A 19,835-nucleotide genomic window follows, 5' to 3' on the forward strand; every position below is an offset into this window, starting at 1 on the left:
ACTAAATCTAACAACCGTAATAATCCAAAAAAGCCATGGGTCACAAAAGGCCTGATACAATCTATTAAAACTAAAGATAAATGATACAAAAAATTTATATCTAAACCCACTGATGATAATAAAACTAAATATACTAAATATAGGAACCACCTTAATAGTCTCCTCCGAATTGCCAAGAGATCCTTTTTCACCAAAGAAATTGAGCTCCATAATAATAACATGAAAAAGATGTGGTCTACTTTGAACAGTCTACTTGGAAGAAACAAACATTCTAAACTCCCTGATTTTTTCACTGATAGCTCTGGTACCAAAATCACTAATCCACATGAAATTGCCACCAAATTCAATGAGTTCTTCACCAACATTGGAACTAACCTTGCTGATAAAATTCCATCTCCTGACAGGGATTTTCAGGCTCGATCCACACCTTCCATAATGAACAGCATTTTTCTATCTCCAACAACACCAGATGAACTAACTAAATTATGTGCAAAATTAAACGCTAGTCATAGTTCGGGTGTGGACGGCATCAGCACTATTCCATTCAAATCAATTATTAATAATATCAGCAAGGTCCTCTGTCATATCTTTAACTGTTCAATCAAAAACGGCATTGTTCCTGACAAACTAAAAATTGCCAAAGTAACTCCAATTTTCAAGTAAGGGGACTCCCATGACTTTTCAAATTACAGACCCATCCAATTCTTCCAGCTATTTCTAAACTACTTGAAAAGGTTACCTATAACCGAATTTATGACTTCATTTCCTTTCACAATATCCTTAGTCCCAAACAATTTGGTTTCAGACAAAAACGTCCCACCTACATGGCTATCAATGAACTCTACACCAAAATTACCAATTATCTAGATAATAGGCTCCATACAGTTGGTATTTTCCTAGACCTTAGCAAAGCCTTCGATACACTTAACCATGAAATTCTCTAAAATAAACTTGACACTTATGATATTAGAGGCACCGCTAATAATTGGATACGCAGCTATCTTAATAACAGAAAACAATATGTAGTTTTCAATCAGATTTCCTCTGATATGACTTCTGTCACATGTGGTGTACCACAGGGATCGATATTGGGCCCACTTTTGTTTTTAATTTATATTAATGACCTTCCTCTTTGTTCCAACAATGCGGACTTCGTCATATTTGCCGATGACACCAATATTCTTTTTTCACATAAAGATCAAAACTCCCTTGAAACTCTAGTTAACCATGAACTAGTAACCATTTCGAACTGGTTTAAACTAAATAAACTTTCCTTAAATATCAAAAAAACTAATTTCATGATTTTCACAAATAAATACAGTAATATTCATAACAAAGATATTAAAATTCTCATAGATAATCATATTTTAGAGAAAGTTCACACAACTAAATTTCTAGGCATTTTAATTGATGACGATGTTTCATGGAAATCTCACACTTCCAATGTATCCAAAATGGTCTCTAAATATAATGGTATTATCCGTAAGGTTCGCCCCTATCTACCTCAGGAATCATTACATACACTTTATAACAACTTTGCTCTCCCCTACTTATCCTACTGCAACATTATCTGGGCTGACAAAAATAATTCCCATATAAATTCATTATTCCTTATACAAAAAAGAATTATTCGGACTTGCACCAACTCTCTTTGGCTTGCCCATACAGACCCGCTTTTTAAACAACTCAATACTCTCAAGGTGCATGATATTTATTTCCATCAACTCGGAACATTCATGTTCCAATACCACCACAATCTCCTCCCAAAAGATTTGTCCATTAATGAGTTTTTTAGAACTAACAAAAGTATTCACCATCACCATACTAGACAAGCCAATGATTTCCACGTTAAAATGTCCAACACCAAATTGGCTGATAATATAATTAGTATTCAAGGAGCCCTTTATTGGAACTCACTTCCCCAGTCTATCAAATCTTGTAGTTCAGTACCATCTTTCAAATCCAACTCTAAAAAAATCCTCATCAGCACATATGTACAACACTGATTAGCCTACACCTGCAGTTGTTGTTTTTGGTTGTTGTTTTTTTCTCTTCTCATTTGTCAGGATCTACTTTCATAAAATTAATTCAGTATATATTTTCCACATCAAATCGGACTCGTTTGTCTGTCTGTTTGTATTGTTCCAGTCTTTAGTTATTAGTATTATTATTATTTTGTTATATTAAAAATATGCTATTTGATAAATTTTGTCAGCTCGCTTGGCCTTGTATGCAGACTATCACTTTTGCATTTAATTGTTTTTTGCTCTGCAGAACTATACACAATTTACCATGTTAATTTATCATTGCATTAAATATCTTGGTGTAGATTTAATTTACAAAATATTACATTAAATAGTTACCTGCTATGTAAGTTATAACTTAGCTCATTATTTAGACTCGTTGCAAGTGCACGTGCAATCATGTGCTTATGCTTTCACCCGGGCTAAATACATTTTTGTTATTATTGTACCGTAATACTTATGCCATGCCTGAACTGTTTTATATTATATTGGGATTTTATAACCCCTTTACACCTACTGTGTAGGTTTGGTTGTTATTTTCACCATCATTACTCATTGATTTATAATTGAAAGCTTAGCTCTTGTGATAATAAGTTTAATATACCTAACCCACAAGGCATATATCTTGCTATTGTATTTATTATTATTCTAAAATTGTGTTTATCATAATTATTTAATACTAACTTTTGTAAAGGGTGTCACAACAACACGCTCTGCGTTCAGTGGCGTCCTCATCATTTTCACCATATTATACGATGTTTGTAAAAGCTTTTTTATATTGTAATTATTTAATGGATGGAATTTGATGAAATAAAACTGAACTGAACTGAACTGAACTCCAAACGTGTAGGGTATACCTAGCTTTGTTGTCAGTGCACGCACGGCACATGACGAACAGGAATTACGACACGTATTGTTGCTTGCCTGCCCAGAATGCAATTCACGCATACCAAGGTATTGGATTGCAAATTTTGCTATTTATTCACATTTACGCTGACAATGCTCTCGTTTTTTCACAAATCTGCATAAAGGGGACGATATGTGATTTTATATGTACGTTTAAAGACAATCAAGATCCAAAACCAATAGGGTTACCCCACCCCACCCTTTAAACGATATATACATATAATTTGAAGGTAAAATAAAATAGTTCCATAACATTCTAAGATTATAAACATGGGTTGTTCAGGATTTTAGTGGAATCTTTGTATTTTGGCCGCCATCTTGGATTCAGGAAAAAAATCGAGGTGACCCATGGATTTTTTTTATCCTTTTGACACAAGCAACATATGTGCCAAGTATGGTTCTGGTAAGGAAAAGTGTTAGTTTTTTCCTAGGATGGACCTGTATAAGATGGATGAAAGGATACAGAGTTTCACAAAATATAATTATATATAACCCTGGGGGCAACCACAAAGGACCGCAATACCACCAACCCTTAGGGTTAGAGGTTAGGGTTAGGTTTAGCGCATTGGCTCCATTATGGTTGCATAAAATAAACACGCGCGCGGGACTTCCAAAAGGTGGACCTTCTTTTTCAAATGAAAAGTGTGCTTGTGCAGATTTTTTTGTAAGAAACCTCCCTAAAATTGCCCCTTTTTTGACCTTTTTATTGAAAACAAAAACCTTTTGTGGATGGGGTGCTGCCGTACCCCCGCATGACCCCTTTCCCTGCGTACCTTGATGAGGCTTTGCCTACTGACCCCCACCACGGGACTCTCCCCCCTATAGACATACATCCCAGGCCTCTCCACCTACAATGACAGACACCCCATTCTAAAAATATGATTTAACTTTCTGATCATTCATACATTGACGTTGTTTTTAGGTACATGTAGTCCGTTGAAATTGTGAAAACCAATGGGGTTAGGGGGGTTAGCAAACTCAATCTCCAAAAAGAAGATTTCAAGCCCCCTCCCCCTATAGGCAACCTCCTCCCAAAAGAAAACACGCCATCCCTAATAGTGTCAAATTGAAAATTGACCTGGTAAACACAAATTGTCACCTTAATTTAGGCCTTAAATATAGTGTAGAATTGATGTTTTACACAATTATCACAGTAACATAAGGTCAAAATGATGACTAGCAGATTTTTTTTGTGTTTGACCCTTCACCAGATGAGCCACTGAACATGTAAATTACCTGGACCCCCCCCCCTCCATATTTTTTGTACAAAGACCATGTACTTAGGTATTATATCAAATCGGAAATGCAATCCTAACAAGTTTTTGAATACTTCACCGGAAAAGAGCATTTCGTATTAAAGGTCACCCAGGCTACTTAATTTAATTAAACCCCTCCTCCCCGGGGACTGGAGAATGGGTGAATTTTGCCGCCCCTTCTTCAGCAGCTCGAAAAAAGGTTGGCCCAATTTATTTCCGAAAAAAAAAAAAAGTGAAGAGTAAAATAAAAAGGATAATAGGCGATATCAACCTAAAACAACCTTTTTACCATATTCGATTTGTTTTACAATTTTGAGACTTTGTCTGCCCTTTTTCTTTTCTTGTTCATTTTTGCCGCCCCTTCTTCTCCTGCCACCCTTCCTTTTTTGCCGCCCTCTACTTTTACCCCCCTCCCCCATATACGTGCATGGTACAGTAATTACCAATTTTGAGCAAAAAAGAAGAAGAACCTGGCGCAAATATTAACACAAAAGAGCATATTATTATATATGGGCCGACTCCACCCTGACATTTTTTTAATTGAGCTGCTATAACTTTTGAAGTATGTGCTAGCTATATTAAAGGGAGTCTCCAGCGATCATAACATTATGCCTTATATGTTGGAAAATAATTATCAAGCCCGAATCACATGATTTTATTTAAAAGAAACTCATATTGACCCTAAAAGCTAATAAAAACAGTCGGCTCTCAATACGCGATATTCAAAATTGTCTAAGTGCAATGACGTAATGGTTATTGGTGCGTCAGCCTTCATTGTATTACTGGGACGTCATTCCACTCGACAATTTTGGCATTAGCGTAAAATTTATGGTCTACAATAACTGGGCAAAGATGGGGCGATTGATGCAGGGAAATAAAGACACTGAAATGAGGTATCGTTGTATATTTTTAATTTTCTCGGGAATTAAAGTATGGAGATTGCTGTCGTGTGAAACAGTAGTATAACACAAACTCCTAGCCCATAAAACCTGCTTTGTCGAGCTGGAGAGGTTATAGCGTATATAGAGTGCGTTATTTCTATTATTATTTATTTGTTATTTTTGGCAAAACAAGGCTTTTCTCCTCTATAAATATTGCCAACAATAGGAAACGTGGAAATTTGTTTTTTGCCAGTTCTGTTGACTTCCAGATATTAAATAGGGATTCAGAAAATATATAAATAAATAAAACAGTTATTTTACTAGTTTTACATTTACACAAAAAGTAGTGGTACAGAGAGAGCGGTCATCGTTTGAATGAGATTTTTTTTCGTTCAATGAAGATTGCGATACTCCATAAAAGCTCACAAATATTGTTAAATTGCTATTTGTATAGCATTTTGTTATATTTTAAGCTTATTTTCATGACATTTTTCAATTTGTACACAGTTCCAGCATGTTATATCGGTCACCCCACATACGCAAGCGCATATTGTTGTTTGATTTGGATCAATTATCATCGTCCTGAGTACCAGCTCTTGACCAGTCATTATATTTTCCTTTGTTTTTTAATTGATAATTAATGCCATTTGTAATAACTACTTTTTCATTTTCAACATTTTTGCTGAATAATGTTGCTTCCCTTCAAGTCTTAAAGTTGTTGAAGTTCAAAGACGTCCTGTTTCCACCCAAAATTCAATGGCAAGTCACATATTTTACCAAAGGCAGTCCTGGACGAGACATATTCACAATGTACTTTCTCCGTTTTCTGACGGTTAATACGACCCATCTGCCCATACTCTAATGTAGTCCACCTGCATGGCAGCGCCCTCTCCTCTCCATGTGGGATACCATTTGTCTCTGGCTAACCAGAAATCTTTGGGTCCAGTGTGCGAGGTGTCAAGCCATGGCTTTGGATACGGTTGATTGGTCAGACTGTCATGCCAATAACCACCTGTGCCACCCACAGCGACATTCAGTACGATGTAGCACTATAATAAGGGGGTAGAAAGAAAGTTTGATGTTTATATTGACATGTTTTATATATACTTTAGTCATAATATATAGTTAATCAAAACAGCTGAAGTCATACTTTAGTCATACATATTTCCAGAAGCAACTCCAAGTTTCCTGTATGTCGCATTGCACTTTTCAGATTTGTCAGATTTTTTTTTTTTTTTTTTTTTAGATTTGTCAATTTTTTAGACTTTGGAATGATTTATGAAATCTTCATACATATAAATAAGTTTATTAGAGAACAAGGTACTCTAGGGGGGTTATCCCTCAGAAAAAAACATTTGAAAAAAAAAAGGGCCTCATCGTTTCCTCGAGCACTATTGGAGAAGACCGAAAAAAACTGACAATACTAAATTTACATTTGAAAAAAAAAAACACCTCCCTCCCTCATCAATTCATGAAAATCCTCTGGACGAGAACCAAAACATTAATTTTATACGGCCTTAAGTAAAAGTATGCAAAAATAAGCAAGTGTTGCTTCCAATGTTTCTGCCAAATGCGAATGTCGTTCTTACTCCCAATTCCAGAAAAATACAGCACTCATTTTTTTTTGATTGAAGAAATAATTTTATCATGTTTTGTCAAATGACATACCGTAAAACCCCGTCTACAAGCATATAGTGTGCTTCTGATGAAAGCTGCATTAATCCAGTCGACATTATGGAGTTTGAGCAAATAAATTACGGATCCAAGCATATACAAACAAGTATTATTTTAAGACCGATCTATTGTATTGGTATATTAACGCTTGCTTCGAATTAATTAAGCTTTTATAAAAAACACTATATGCTTGTAGACGGGGTTTTACGGTATAGCTAGATCCTAATCATTTAGTTATTTCTAACTGGCAAGTCAAATTACAGGTACTACATATTGATTTTTGTAAAAACACATTTTTTGTTATATTTTTTCTATCAGCTGAAGCACAATTAAGTAAAAATGTGAAGAAAAAAAATCCTCACTTTTTCTATTGTTATTATTTTGTGAGGACATATCTACCGATTTACAAAGTAAACATAAAATATCAGATTATGAGAAAACTCATAGATAATAGCCAACATTGTTATGATTTTGTATACACTTTAAATTTGGTGACTGCAATGTTGGAAAACATGCAAAATTGTATAGTTATTTCCCTCAAACTGTAAAAATATTACAATTTAACTTTTTGTCAGTTAAAGGATTAGTATTAAGCTATGTTTTATTTGGCAAAACCGTATAATATCATTTTAATCCAAAACAATAATACTACTGTATTTTGGGGGAATCGGGAGTAGGAACTACATGAGTGCAAACGGTTTATGGTGTGAAATATACAAAACCTCAAAATTTTGAAGTAAAATGAAACCTAAGGTATATATATAATTTTGACCCTTACATCCTGATCGAAGGGCGCCATTTTGTTGGGCGAGGTTGCCCATGGATTTTCTGTGTTAGGGATATCCTCTGCAAAATTCCCAAAGTCATAGAAACCTTTTGAGCCTGGATCGACTTTCAGAATCTCTTCATCATCAACGAAGAATCTAAGCATGGAAAAAATTTGAAAATGTTTCCATAATCGGAGCCAGGGTTAACAAACTTACTAATTTTCGTGAGACGTTTTTGTCAAACTCACAAACGATTTGTTTACATGATGTTGTGATGGTTGTAATTTTTGAACTTGGCGGTAATTCGGTCAACAGTGCCTAGAAAAGGTGCGCTTTGCCTTGTAAAAGTACCGTAATTTGTCGCCATTTTCTGCGATTCCTTTTTTTCAATGAAGACACCAGATAACTCAATATTCCTTTTACTAATCCAATCAAGATTCATGGTGAGATTGTATAATAGTGACGTCAGACGCAAATTAGTCTTTTTGATACAGTCCTTGTTTAAAATAGCATGAATAGTGCACTAAGACAACGCGATCAATTTGATTGATCAATATCAAAGGCCCTAGATTCAAGAGTGGATACAAAATCTACCATTGTGCACTGTGCACAATGGTGATTTTATTGTCCAACCGTCAATAAAATCAAACTAGATTAGATCTCTTCAATATTTTGTATCCAGTCCTGCATCTATGATCCCCAATATTGATCAATCAAATTGATCGTGTATGAGATGCATTACACTTCACCATTTAAGCTAACTCGGCTGCTTAAGTCATGCATAATGTCTTAAAAACTATACTTAGTGGCTAACTTAGGACTGATATTCAAAACGTATATCGATTGTTTTCTTGTTTACAAGTTTACTATCATTATATTGAAATTTTATTGTTCAAAGTCTTACTTAATTTGTTGAGGAGTCCACTCCACGGCATATTTGTGGAAGCCTTTTCCGAAGTTTTCCCCATCCTCCAAATTTCTAGAAATAAAACAAAATAATTCATTTCAGTCGTCAGGTCATACAACATGCATGATAAAGACGCATACTATTGTTGGAAGTTCTCATCTTCATTCACCTCAATTATTCTATAAAAAGTCACAATATTTATAATCATTTCCTTTAATTCTACTTTGACAGGCCTACATACACAATTACATTTTTTTGGACGCTGAACTATTTTTTCATTGACAGAGGCCTAATGTTCCTCTTTCCCGGGGACACTTCAATATGAAATGAATATAGGTGTAGGGCTGGCACTTTCACAGTTAGGGGGCATTCGGTGAGAGCAAAATGTAAAAAATATGGGGTCATTTGGTGAGAGCATGATTTTTGGCATTCGGTGAGAGCAAAATGTACAAAATGTAGGGTCATTGGTTAAAAACATGACCTTTTTGAAATGGAACCTTTGGGTGAGAGCCAAAACAGCGCCATAAGAACTTCGAACATTGAATTTCTAGTTCTAAATGGCTTCAAATTTCTCTGGTTTTTTTTCTTTCAATATAAGTAACAAGTGAAAAATGACAGCGGGTGATAGATCAAATGGAAAAATAAGGGGTCTTCTGGTGACAGAGCATATGTTCGTAAACAAATATGAGGTCTTTGGGTGACAGTGACGCTAAAAAATGGGATTTTAACAGCTCTAAATATGTTCTATTCATCTCGATCCGATCGTTAACCTTTGGAACATTTCACATGCATTGCATGCTGTTTGTCTCAATACCTTCTCCTTTGTATTTATATTTAATGGTAATTTAAATCGTGAAACCATAGAACGATCTGTTGGTCAGAATAGATATTGAATAAAATTGAATCTCATCACATCAATTCAAAGCTACGTCATTTTTTGAAATACTGGTCACCCGCGACTTTATGGTATGTACTACACAAGGACCTAGGTGAGGTCCTTGAGGTATACCATCCCAAGATAAAGAATAACTTACTTGGTAGCGTGTGTCAATTCATATTTGTTGTTAGGAAAAAATGGCCCCCAATGCATAGTAGAAGCTATTTGTTCAACTCCTACTGAGGTACCGCTGGTGTCAGTGTACTGTAGATTACCTGAAGAAAAGATAGGTTGAGCCCAAAATAATGGATTAAAACTAAGTCTTATGAATGAAGGAAGGGTTTACCACTCCTTAAGAGTCTTCATCCGGCACTGAACGCACGTGTTTACGCCAAAAGGATTTAAGCTAATCGTAGATCCCTCTTAGCGCTCATTTTAGTGAGACAGTTTTTAAACCATCACCTTACCCGGGGATAGGATCGCCCATCAAAATAACTATAAATATCAACAGTAAAATCATTTTCATTTCGCTCTTGTCCAATAGCTACTAAAATAACATTATAATGACGTTATGATAGAAAATTACTGGGTTTGAGAAAAAACAGTAGGACAAGGATTTAAGTTTAATTGTTATGAATAACTTACCACGAGACTCAACGATATCGATTTCACCTGACGCGGGCCATTCTCCGTAACTGTTACGGCGAGGTAAAAGCCAAATAGCTGCAATGGAAGATAAAAACATAATTTATTGAAAATTATCATCAAAAGACGCCTAAGATTACACCTAATTTTGAACTGCCAATACATTTTTGACGTTCAAGAATATCGCTATACATTTAAATTTACCAATCACTCGTTAAAGATTTTATATAGACAACAAAGATTTTCTTCGATGTCCAAAATTGACATTTACCATGAATTCTTAAACACTTGAGAATGTTCCTGCAATCTAATTGCTTCTTACCCGTGTGATATGACACGATATCACACGGGTCAGCGCATGTGCATCGACGCGATACGCGTACTCGCAATTTGAACCAATCGGAGGCGCATAGCAACAACGGGACTGATCGATTTTAAGCCCTAGGTATAATTCCTTGCAAAATGTAGGATTTACTTTGATTAAAATTTGTAATACTTATCATATTTTTACTTGAATTGAAGTGTTTAAGAATGAGAATAAAGGTATTGTTTTTAGCCGCTGTCGTGCATCTATCGTTCATATAACACGGGCGACACATTATTTTTGGCGTAAAACAACTCGGCTTCGCCTCGTTGTTTTACTTAAAATAATGATGTCGCCCGTGTTATATGAGACGATAGATGCACTCCAGCGGCTAAAAACAATACCTTTATTCTCTAATTAGTGATGCACGGTATCGCCCATGTACGTGAGAGCACGATGGCATCTTGACGACTGTTAGACTCTTCCCTACTTAAAATTAATACACAGCTACCAAAAATTCCTCCCCCCCTCAAACCCTTTTGGCTGGCCAAACATTTCTTGCCCCCAAACCCCCCCAATTTTACCCTCCCACCGGGGATCACATTTATTGCGTAGCCCCTTATCGAATTGGGTAACTCTGCTATATTGTTATTTGCAAAGCAACTTAATTAACTTTATCCATGACTTCGTAGCTATAGGACCAGCCGAGGAAGGGGAAAGTTGCGGAATACCGGGACAAAATGCACCAAAGGTTGTAATGATCATCTTCCTTTGCCCCGGGTTTAGGTCACGATTGATCTAATGTTGACCAATTTTACCGTTAAAAATGCGCTTTTTAGTAGCGGGTCAGAGGAACGATATGCCAATCCCCCCTCCCCTTGTGTCAGTGTCCTCGGTATATATACCCCTATAGCTTATCCGGGGTGGTACTCAGTACAAATGAACATACGGGACGTGTCGCAAACATGGGTAGCATCCCAGCAAACACAAAACGTTTTCGACTTCATTCGCAAAAGGTTATAAAAAGGTTGTCAGAAAACGTTTTAATGTCGGGTTATATAAAGGGTATATTAAGGTTATCAATAGTTTTCATAACATCAAAAAACATTTTTTGATAATCTATGCAAATATTTTAACATAATGTTATTTTTAAAAGTGTTGACAAAATATTTGGCAAAAAATGTTTGTAAGAATAATTTACAATAACATTTTGAAAACATTTTAAAATATTGTTGTAGTGTGTTTTCATACAAAACGTTTTAAAACGTTTTCATGACCTTTATATAACCCGACATTTTAATGTTAGTAAAACGTTTTTACCTAAACCAAAAACCAAATATAACTTATTTAACACGTTTTTAAAACGTTTTTGTGTTTGCTGGGATTTTTGGCGATGAACACTCTTTCCAGGTCAATTTCAGTATTGATATGGGTCCTTTTTTAAACTGTTCTCAATTTTTTTTGGAAAATAGCTCAATTTTGCCCCACTGTAGCCCAGGTTTTTTTAATTTTCAAAACTAAGACAATTTGTGATTTTGATTTAAACTTTTGATCCAAACACAAGGAATTAATTCCTTCCACGGAATTTTCATATAATGCTCCATCTTTCATCAGCGAGTGAGTAACTGTATCAGGTCAAAGTTGACCTGATAACAGACTCGTAGACTCCTAAAAGACAATCTGTGTTGAATTTGACCAAAAATTTTGACTTTTTGTATATCAATTGGTCCTCTTTCATTATTCTCAGTGGCAAACCCCTACCCAAACCAAGCTTCTCCCGTAGCGTTCAACTTCGAGCTTACTTACAAGCTTACCTGGCCATAACCAATCCCCTACAGGCATCCTGGCCGAGACTTCGACTTTGCCGTACTTGAAGGCAAATGAGTTGACAGTTCGTATGCGAGCTGATTGAATCGGGTTGATATAGTTACTGTCAGTACCGGCTCTTTCACAACCCCACCAGGCGTTGCCAGTGCATAGGTTAGCAGGAGATGCACCTACAAAATATTAAACGATTATTCCACTTGTAAAAAATACAACAAGACTTATTAGTACTGCAATAAGTCCCCCAATATAGCTTGCATGTAGTCAGCCTTCTACGATAATTGCCTAATAAGTATTTTGTTTTAGTACAAAATGACGTTCAAGCATGCATCAGTTACGTAATGATTCTAATTATTTCAAATTATCCCCTCAAATTTGTATCATTATGCTTTGATTTTGTGCAAAGATTGGTAAATAAATATGTTTAAATATATATTTTGTAATTTGTTCTTCTCAAAATAATACAAAATATGACTTATAATTGATTATGAAAATGATTATAATTTCTTAAAGGTCACACTTTCAGTAAAAGTAAGTTTGATTTTTTTAATTTTGCGATATACAAATTTTATGGAAAATTAATAAAAATTGATATTTTTGATATTCGTCTGGAATAAAGCATTCAAAAAACCTTAACCATGTCTACATGGGGGTTGCAAATTCAAGGTTTCAGAAAATATGAATTGAATATACCGACTAAAGGAACACTTTGGTATGTTTTTGAAGCAATTTTGAAATTGGATCCTGTATGACATTTCCCGGCCAAAATCACCTTTCGACCAACTAAGCAAAATTGAATCCGTACTGTTATTCAAGTAAATGACATCCATTGCGTGCACAATAGTAGATTTTGTAAACAATTTGAATACGATCGAGTACAATTCATGCACGGTTATAAATTTAATCCAACGTAGCATATCTTACCCCAGAGACTGAGTACTCCACTTTTAAGGAATCCTGGTCCATACATGTCTTCTGTTAGAGTCTTATCAAATGGATACAAAATAGGAGAGTACAAAATAATATCATGTTTACTTCATTCCAATTTTTTTTGGAGTTGCTATGTTTTTCACCTTTTTAATAGATTTGATCTTTACTAAATGGTATGTGATAAAAGGCACAATAATTCAAGTTATGATTATTCTAAATTAAGTAAATGTACAGAGAATTAATATCCTCCATACCCATTTACATCGATAGGACTTAGTTATTTATCGTAAAAAAATAGACGTAGATAGCTTAAAGACTAGTTGGGGTCCAGAATGAATCTGGTAGCCAATTAAACCAAATATAAAGGTAAAACTACTATCAGAACCAAAGTGTGTCTTCACATGTAGCGACTGTTTACACAAACAAACAAACAACTTCAATTATGATTAAAGAGTTTAACTTCAACACTACACTATTTTTCGCTCACCTGGAACGTTTTCATTAGTTCGACTAGCGTCTTCAGCAGATGGTGATGCTGTAATGTGTAATAGCTCTTATCTATGCCATACAAAGCCTTTGTTTGAAAACTACAATACCTTAAATATTTTCGAATTGTACAACAAAGAACTGGGTATATTTATGTATAAGTATAAAACTGGTTTACTTCCTCAATCATTTGATAATTTATTTACGGAATTGGAAAGTATTCACAAATATGATACGAGAAACAAAACTGATTACAGACTCGAAATACACAAAATTAAATCTGTATTAACTTTGGGACCGAAACTTTGGAACTCGTTCCCCTGTGATATTAAAGTGGCTCGAAATTTAAATTCTTTTAAAACGCATTTGTCGTCTTTTCTCATGGCGAAAAATCTAAGCATATAATATATCTTTGTTGTAAATTATGTATCAGTATGTGGTACATGTATATAATTGGTTTAGGATTTGTTGAAACTATTTTTCTTATCACATCCGTAATTCTGACTTATTGATCAAATGATTTATTTTTGTGAGTTATTTTCCTACATTACCTTGCTTTTTGTGTGTGTGTAAATGTATTTGAGTGTAATTCTTAATTTCTGTAATTCTAGTATTATATTAATTAGCCTAATATTTCTTTTAAGGTGGTGTAACGCTCAATTCAGGCTTTTGCCTTTTGTTACATCTCCGCCATCTTTTTTAAATTCTATTTTGCCGTTTTGTTAAATTTGCTTGCATGTATTTTGATATGATGGAAATAAATAAAATATGTATGTATGTATGTATGTATTGCTTCCAGAACTCTACGGGAATATTCCTTTTGCTCCCATTCAAGACCTTTTACATTTTCCCAGTCAATCTGGTGTCCTTTAGATCTTACGACGTGTTCCCTGACAGCTGATTTGGAACTGCCAGCGGAACTTATTTGGAAGCTCGAGAAAAGGATCAGTGAACACAAATCCACCGCTGGCAGTTCCAAATCAGCTGTCAGGAAACACGTCGTGAAATCAAAAGGACACCAGATTGACGCGGAAAATGTAAAAGTTCTTGAACGGGAGCAAAAGAAATATTCCCGTAGAGTTCTGGAAGCAATACACATAAGGACTCAGAAACCAAGACTGAATCGTGACAAAGGTCTAGAAATAGACCCCATCTGGGATAACTTGCTGATGCCCAGGGGGCGGCGCTACATCGTAACATCCTATGACGTCATCCTGTCAATCATATGACGTCATCAGTGAGAGATATCCTGATTGTAGACAAGATATCATTACAGCATCACCATCTGCTGAAGACGCTAGTCGAACTAGTGAAAACGTTCCAGGTGAGCGAAAAATAGTGTAGTGTTGAAGTTAAACTCTTTAATCATTTTACATGATGCAGTCATGTCTACAGTAGAATTCATCTCGACCTTTGCAGGACTTAAACCCCATTAAAAGCTATTATACCAAGATAACACTCATTGAAGCAGCTCAACTGATTAAATCAGATCTTCTCTGGTTGTGCACAAGTGTCTGTTTTCAATGTGCGACATCGCAATAAAGCTGGTATTATAGCTTCAGTCGGGTAACCGATTATAAAGGAAACGAAAGGAAACAATGGTATGTGTACCTTTGTTCACGAAATGAGACAAAGACCTGCTTTTTGTTAACCAGCATTCTTCAAAATGAGCAACATAATGATTGTTGACTTAACACGGTTTCGAAATAATTTCTTCATATTTTTGGTGTTATCTGTCGTTTACATATCCTTCCTAAAACACAAAAGTGCAACCCTCTCCAAACATCTAAATAAGCTAAAAATTTAGGACATGTTACAAAACTATATTTGCTAGAACCTATTTAGAATAGTTTAAATGTAGCTTGTACCGTTTTTTTTGTGGCATCCTTCAGAACGGAGCGGTCCGTTACCAATATAGCTCAATATTTTCGGTCAAATCTCCATTCAATTAACACGGGGAGTTGGCTAGCTATGAGCTAGCTATGCTTTGCCCTCACTCATATTTTACAAAAGTGCGACCATTTCTGAACATCCAACCTAGCTGTAATTTTAGGTCATGTTAGAGAAACATATTTGCTAGAAGTTTGGAGAATAAATAAAATATTGGCTGGTTATTTTTCACACAGTGATGTTAACTAGGCAAGTGTCCATTCTTCCAACATACATCATTTGTAGAGGTCACGCGTCAATGGTGAGAGCACTGTGTATTGTGTATAGGAAAACGGACAGTAACTGCAGTATGATCTACCACTACGTATGAATATCCACTCGTATAACTTCAATTATGTTGTCTATAATGTACTTACAGGTTTGATATATAGGCTACCACCACGTACGTAGCTGTTGCTTCGGTTATTGGTATAGTACTGGAACTCCCAATTCTGTTAAGGAAAGCAAAGCAATGGTATTTCTAGCCGATAAAAAGTTCTACGTATTCTGCTTGATTCGCTGGCTAGATTGTACGTGGATAAGAATATAGCACAAAATAAGGCGAATCCAGTCATATTACTACTTTTATCAAATTGATTTACTTGTTTTTACCTTCATCTCAATTTCAAAGGTGTCACCTTTGCTTTGGTTGGATCAGATCGTGTCAAAAAATCCTTACATATCGGGTTCCATATTACCCAGATTGCATTATCATCACTTTGGTTTTAAAATCGATTACATTTTGGTGATTACTAATAGTAGATCAAGTTTAAGGTAAGTCCATAGAACCATATTTAGGTATCAAGCACATCTTGATTTTGTTGTTGTTGTTGTTGCTGCTTTTCTTGACCTCATCGCCAGACCAGCCAGTTTCGCCGTTACATTATGTGTACTTACCCCTCCGCCACCAGCTGTCATCTCATGTTGCCATGTATCCAAGTCAAAGGTATCAAAGTTCTCTTCGAATATGAGGCCATTGCATGGTGGCTTTGTCAGGTCACATGATACTGCATCACATGGGTAACTGTCGCAAGTAACTGGAATAAAATATATCGATACAGAGTCATCGAAAAAAAGCGATTCCGTGAGCGTATAGCACTTAGGACGATTGCGTCATGGCATCATGTGGGATTCAAGCATGCGCAGTAGTTATCCTCGTGGTATTCTGTGGTCTCTAGGTGTTTTAGGGGTAACTTAGGTCTCAATCTAGGAAAATAAATGCTAGTTAACGGATGGAATGATTGATATTGAAGAAAAGGGAGAATTGATTATTTAATTATATTATATGGACTTAACATCTCAAAAGGAGGTTATAACAGGGAAAGGTGAAAATTATGAAGTTTCTTAAGAAACAATAATTATCAAATCAGAGCAAGTAAAATTTCTTCACATCCCATGGTGTGCTAAAAATAGGAACATCATTTCCTGTGCCGTAAATTAATGTAACACAAGAGTAATGTTGGACCATTTTCGTCGAAATGTCCCCCTCTTAATTCGCCTTGCCCCTCTTCGTGTAAAATCATGGCTACGCTACTAACTGGTGCCTCAGTCGTGCCAACAAACCGCCCTTGTTCGCGTGTATTAGACAGTCTTAACTTACACTCAGTGGGATTTGGTAGCGCGAGATTCAATACTGCGACCAGCGAAATACGCACTTTCGGGCAAATAATTCTATTAACTTTTTATTGATCTTGTACTTCACCTCGAGGTGAAGTACAAGATCAATAAAAAGTTAATAGAATTATTTGTCCGAAACCGAACTACAAATGTATACCAAATCGGTTCACCTACCTGGACCACGGTTTTGTTCATTTGTGTCACCGTTCTGCCGTAACAAACTTACAGCACCAAGAATGACGCCAACTGCCGCAAGCAATAGCGCCAAGACGCTCAGAATGATTGGTACCAGGTTACTAGAGCCAGATTTTACACCCATTTTGCTTTTGTCCGTCTCTCGCTCTCTCAAGTGACAATGTGTGGAACAATAAGCCAAATTCCTAACTTAACCATGTTATTAACCATGTTTTAACACGCGTCTGAAGCATGAAGAACGCACCTGTCCTTTACTCTTGCAAATAGTCAACTTCATTAATTCTGTACAACACGACTAAATGAGACAGGTGGAGACAGGCAAAATGTTCATTCATTTATAAAAATTAACTTTCCATTTTCTTGATCAAACTGATGTGATTACTTTCAAATTATTGTATCTAAAGTTAGAGGTCTGTGCAGAACTCAATTTACTCTTTTCGCTCTAATTGTTTACATGTACTGCACATAATCAGAATAGCACGACCTTTGACACGCCATGATTTTTGAAATTCAGATATGTTTGAAATATTATTTTTACTATTATTATACCAAACATTAGAATTTCTGAGTTTCCACTTTATTCTAATTAACTGTCGTTGGGTCACATTCCCCTGACTATGAATTTGCAAGTCATTGGTCAGCAGTTTATTTCATGTTTAAAACGGGTTAAAGACCTTTTAACACGGGTTAAAGACCTTTACACACCTTTTTGCTGATTATAAGAGTACAAAGTACAATATTATTATTCACGTTTTATTTTCATGATTATTCTCTACACAAATATGATTATTAGTCAGGGGTAACGCACCTTTGTTTCATAAGGACATTTTATTGTGAACGAGCCATATATTTAATAGTACAAGTAATACATATAGCCCCTGAATGAAAGGTATTGAATTATCTTTGTAATCACTCAGAAAGCATTTTTGGTGAATTTTACATCCAGGCCTTCTTTTTACATGCAAAATCTATGGGGGTAGGGATTAGATATGGACGGCAGTATTTAAACAAACCTCATTTATGGTCATTTTAGACACTAAAAAAAAAAAAATTAGACCGTAAAAAAAAAAGAATAGAAGAAGTACTTCATTTGTAGAGCACCAGCGCAGTCACCTTTGATCACTCCATTATAATGCCTCTTTGAAGGCGTCTTGAGAAGTATTTCTTAAGCTGCATATCTCCTTGTCTTGGGTAGGCATCAAACAAGTCTCTGAGGTCTCTGGGCTTAGGACCAGACTCTGGTGGGTTAAACCGGTTTTAAGGGTACCCAACCGTCCCGCTTCCCTCAGAGGTAGATTTAATTAAACCATCATCAGAGATTGGGCACCCCATCCTACTTTCAGGCTAGGAACAGCTGGTATGAGTGGCGTAAACCAGCGTGCCAAGTCAATGCCCCTATGTTACCCAGCAGACCCTTGAGCTAAAGTCAGCTGAGCAGAGCTTGCACTGCTGGAACTGGGATGTGCAATGCCATTAAAGACAATGGCTGGTCACAGGAACCTATAGTCTTACTATCAGTTGGAGTGTCACTTGACATATTTAGTGTCTTGTGCTGGTACGTCTTCTTTATCTTCACTTGGAGACGGTTCCCAGCTTTGAATCATGTCTTATCTGTCGGAATGCTTTGCATAACCATATCACATAGCTGGTTCTGAGTGCGGTGTTGTAAATACCTCTGCTTCCAATTTCAGAATGGAATTCGATATGTCTGATGTACTCTAATGTCCCACAAAAAATACTGTCGAAACGCTCAAAACGCTCATTCCAGATCCCTTAAATGCAATAAACATGATTTGATCTATCACATCTGTGGCAGACCTGCATCATAAACACTGCTAGTCATGATCAATCCAAATGGTATCAAAATGATACACATTCTGTTCATTTTAATCTTCAATTTATCTGTGCAACCGTGTTTCTTAAAAGCAAATTGGGCAATAATTGCGACTCCGCTCGGTTAGATATTTATTTAGTGATGTTCGAGACCACTAATCAGCGGTGTAATCAATGTAATCCCGTACACAGGGGAGGGGTCATGCGGGGGAGGGGTCATGCGGGGATGGGGCTCAATGGTCCACTGTTTTTCAATAGCCCATTTCATATCAAGATCGGAGTAAACTAGGGGGTCAAATTGTACCCAAACTGGCGGACAAGAAATGTCATGAATTTGAGTCCATTATTTAATACCTTATTATAATTATTATAACATATATATGGCACGGCGCTCTATGGCGTCTTACCTTAATTTCAACCGAAAATTGGTATAAATTTGAGTTTTTCTTTTGTCAAATATGGTTTAAATTCGGGTGATGAGCGTTTCGACAGCATTTTTTGTGGGACATTAGAGTACATCACTACATCAGACATATCGAATTGTATTCTGAATACGAAGAATGTCTTTCTGATATCAAATAATTTTCAATTTTTGAAATTCACGATATAATACAAATTTTATGAAGATATGGATTTTTTTTCCCCAAAAGACCTAATATTTTTGGGTGTTTTGGGGAAAAATACATATCTTCAATACGAAAGGTCAAAATTTTCAATTGATCGTCGGCTTTTCATCCCACCTACATACACTTTAAGTATAAACCATCAGATTTATAAAGT

At 35.8% G+C, this 19,835-nt stretch overlaps 1 protein-coding gene across 1 annotated transcript; it reads right to left on the reverse strand.

Annotated features, from left to right (window-relative positions):
• Window positions 1-5,900: 5,900 nt before the first annotated feature.
• LOC140171180 (beta-1,3-glucan-binding protein-like) lies at window positions 5,901-17,346 on the reverse strand. The gene is made up of 10 exons (XM_072194383.1): window positions 17,202-17,346; window positions 16,308-16,447; window positions 15,788-15,862; window positions 12,990-13,050; window positions 12,056-12,238; window positions 9,938-10,015; window positions 9,450-9,567; window positions 8,413-8,487; window positions 7,520-7,664; window positions 5,901-6,116 (listed from the first exon to the last, which is right to left on the reverse strand). Exons 1-10 carry the CDS (start codon window positions 17,344-17,346, stop codon window positions 5,901-5,903), a joined length of 1,236 nt encoding a protein of 411 aa, XP_072050484.1.
• Between the last annotated feature and the right edge of the window lie 2,489 nt (window positions 17,347-19,835).

This window comes from Amphiura filiformis, chromosome 2 (genome assembly GCF_039555335.1).
Source record: "Amphiura filiformis chromosome 2, Afil_fr2py, whole genome shotgun sequence".
Taxonomy (NCBI): domain Eukaryota; kingdom Metazoa; phylum Echinodermata; class Ophiuroidea; order Amphilepidida; family Amphiuridae; genus Amphiura; species Amphiura filiformis.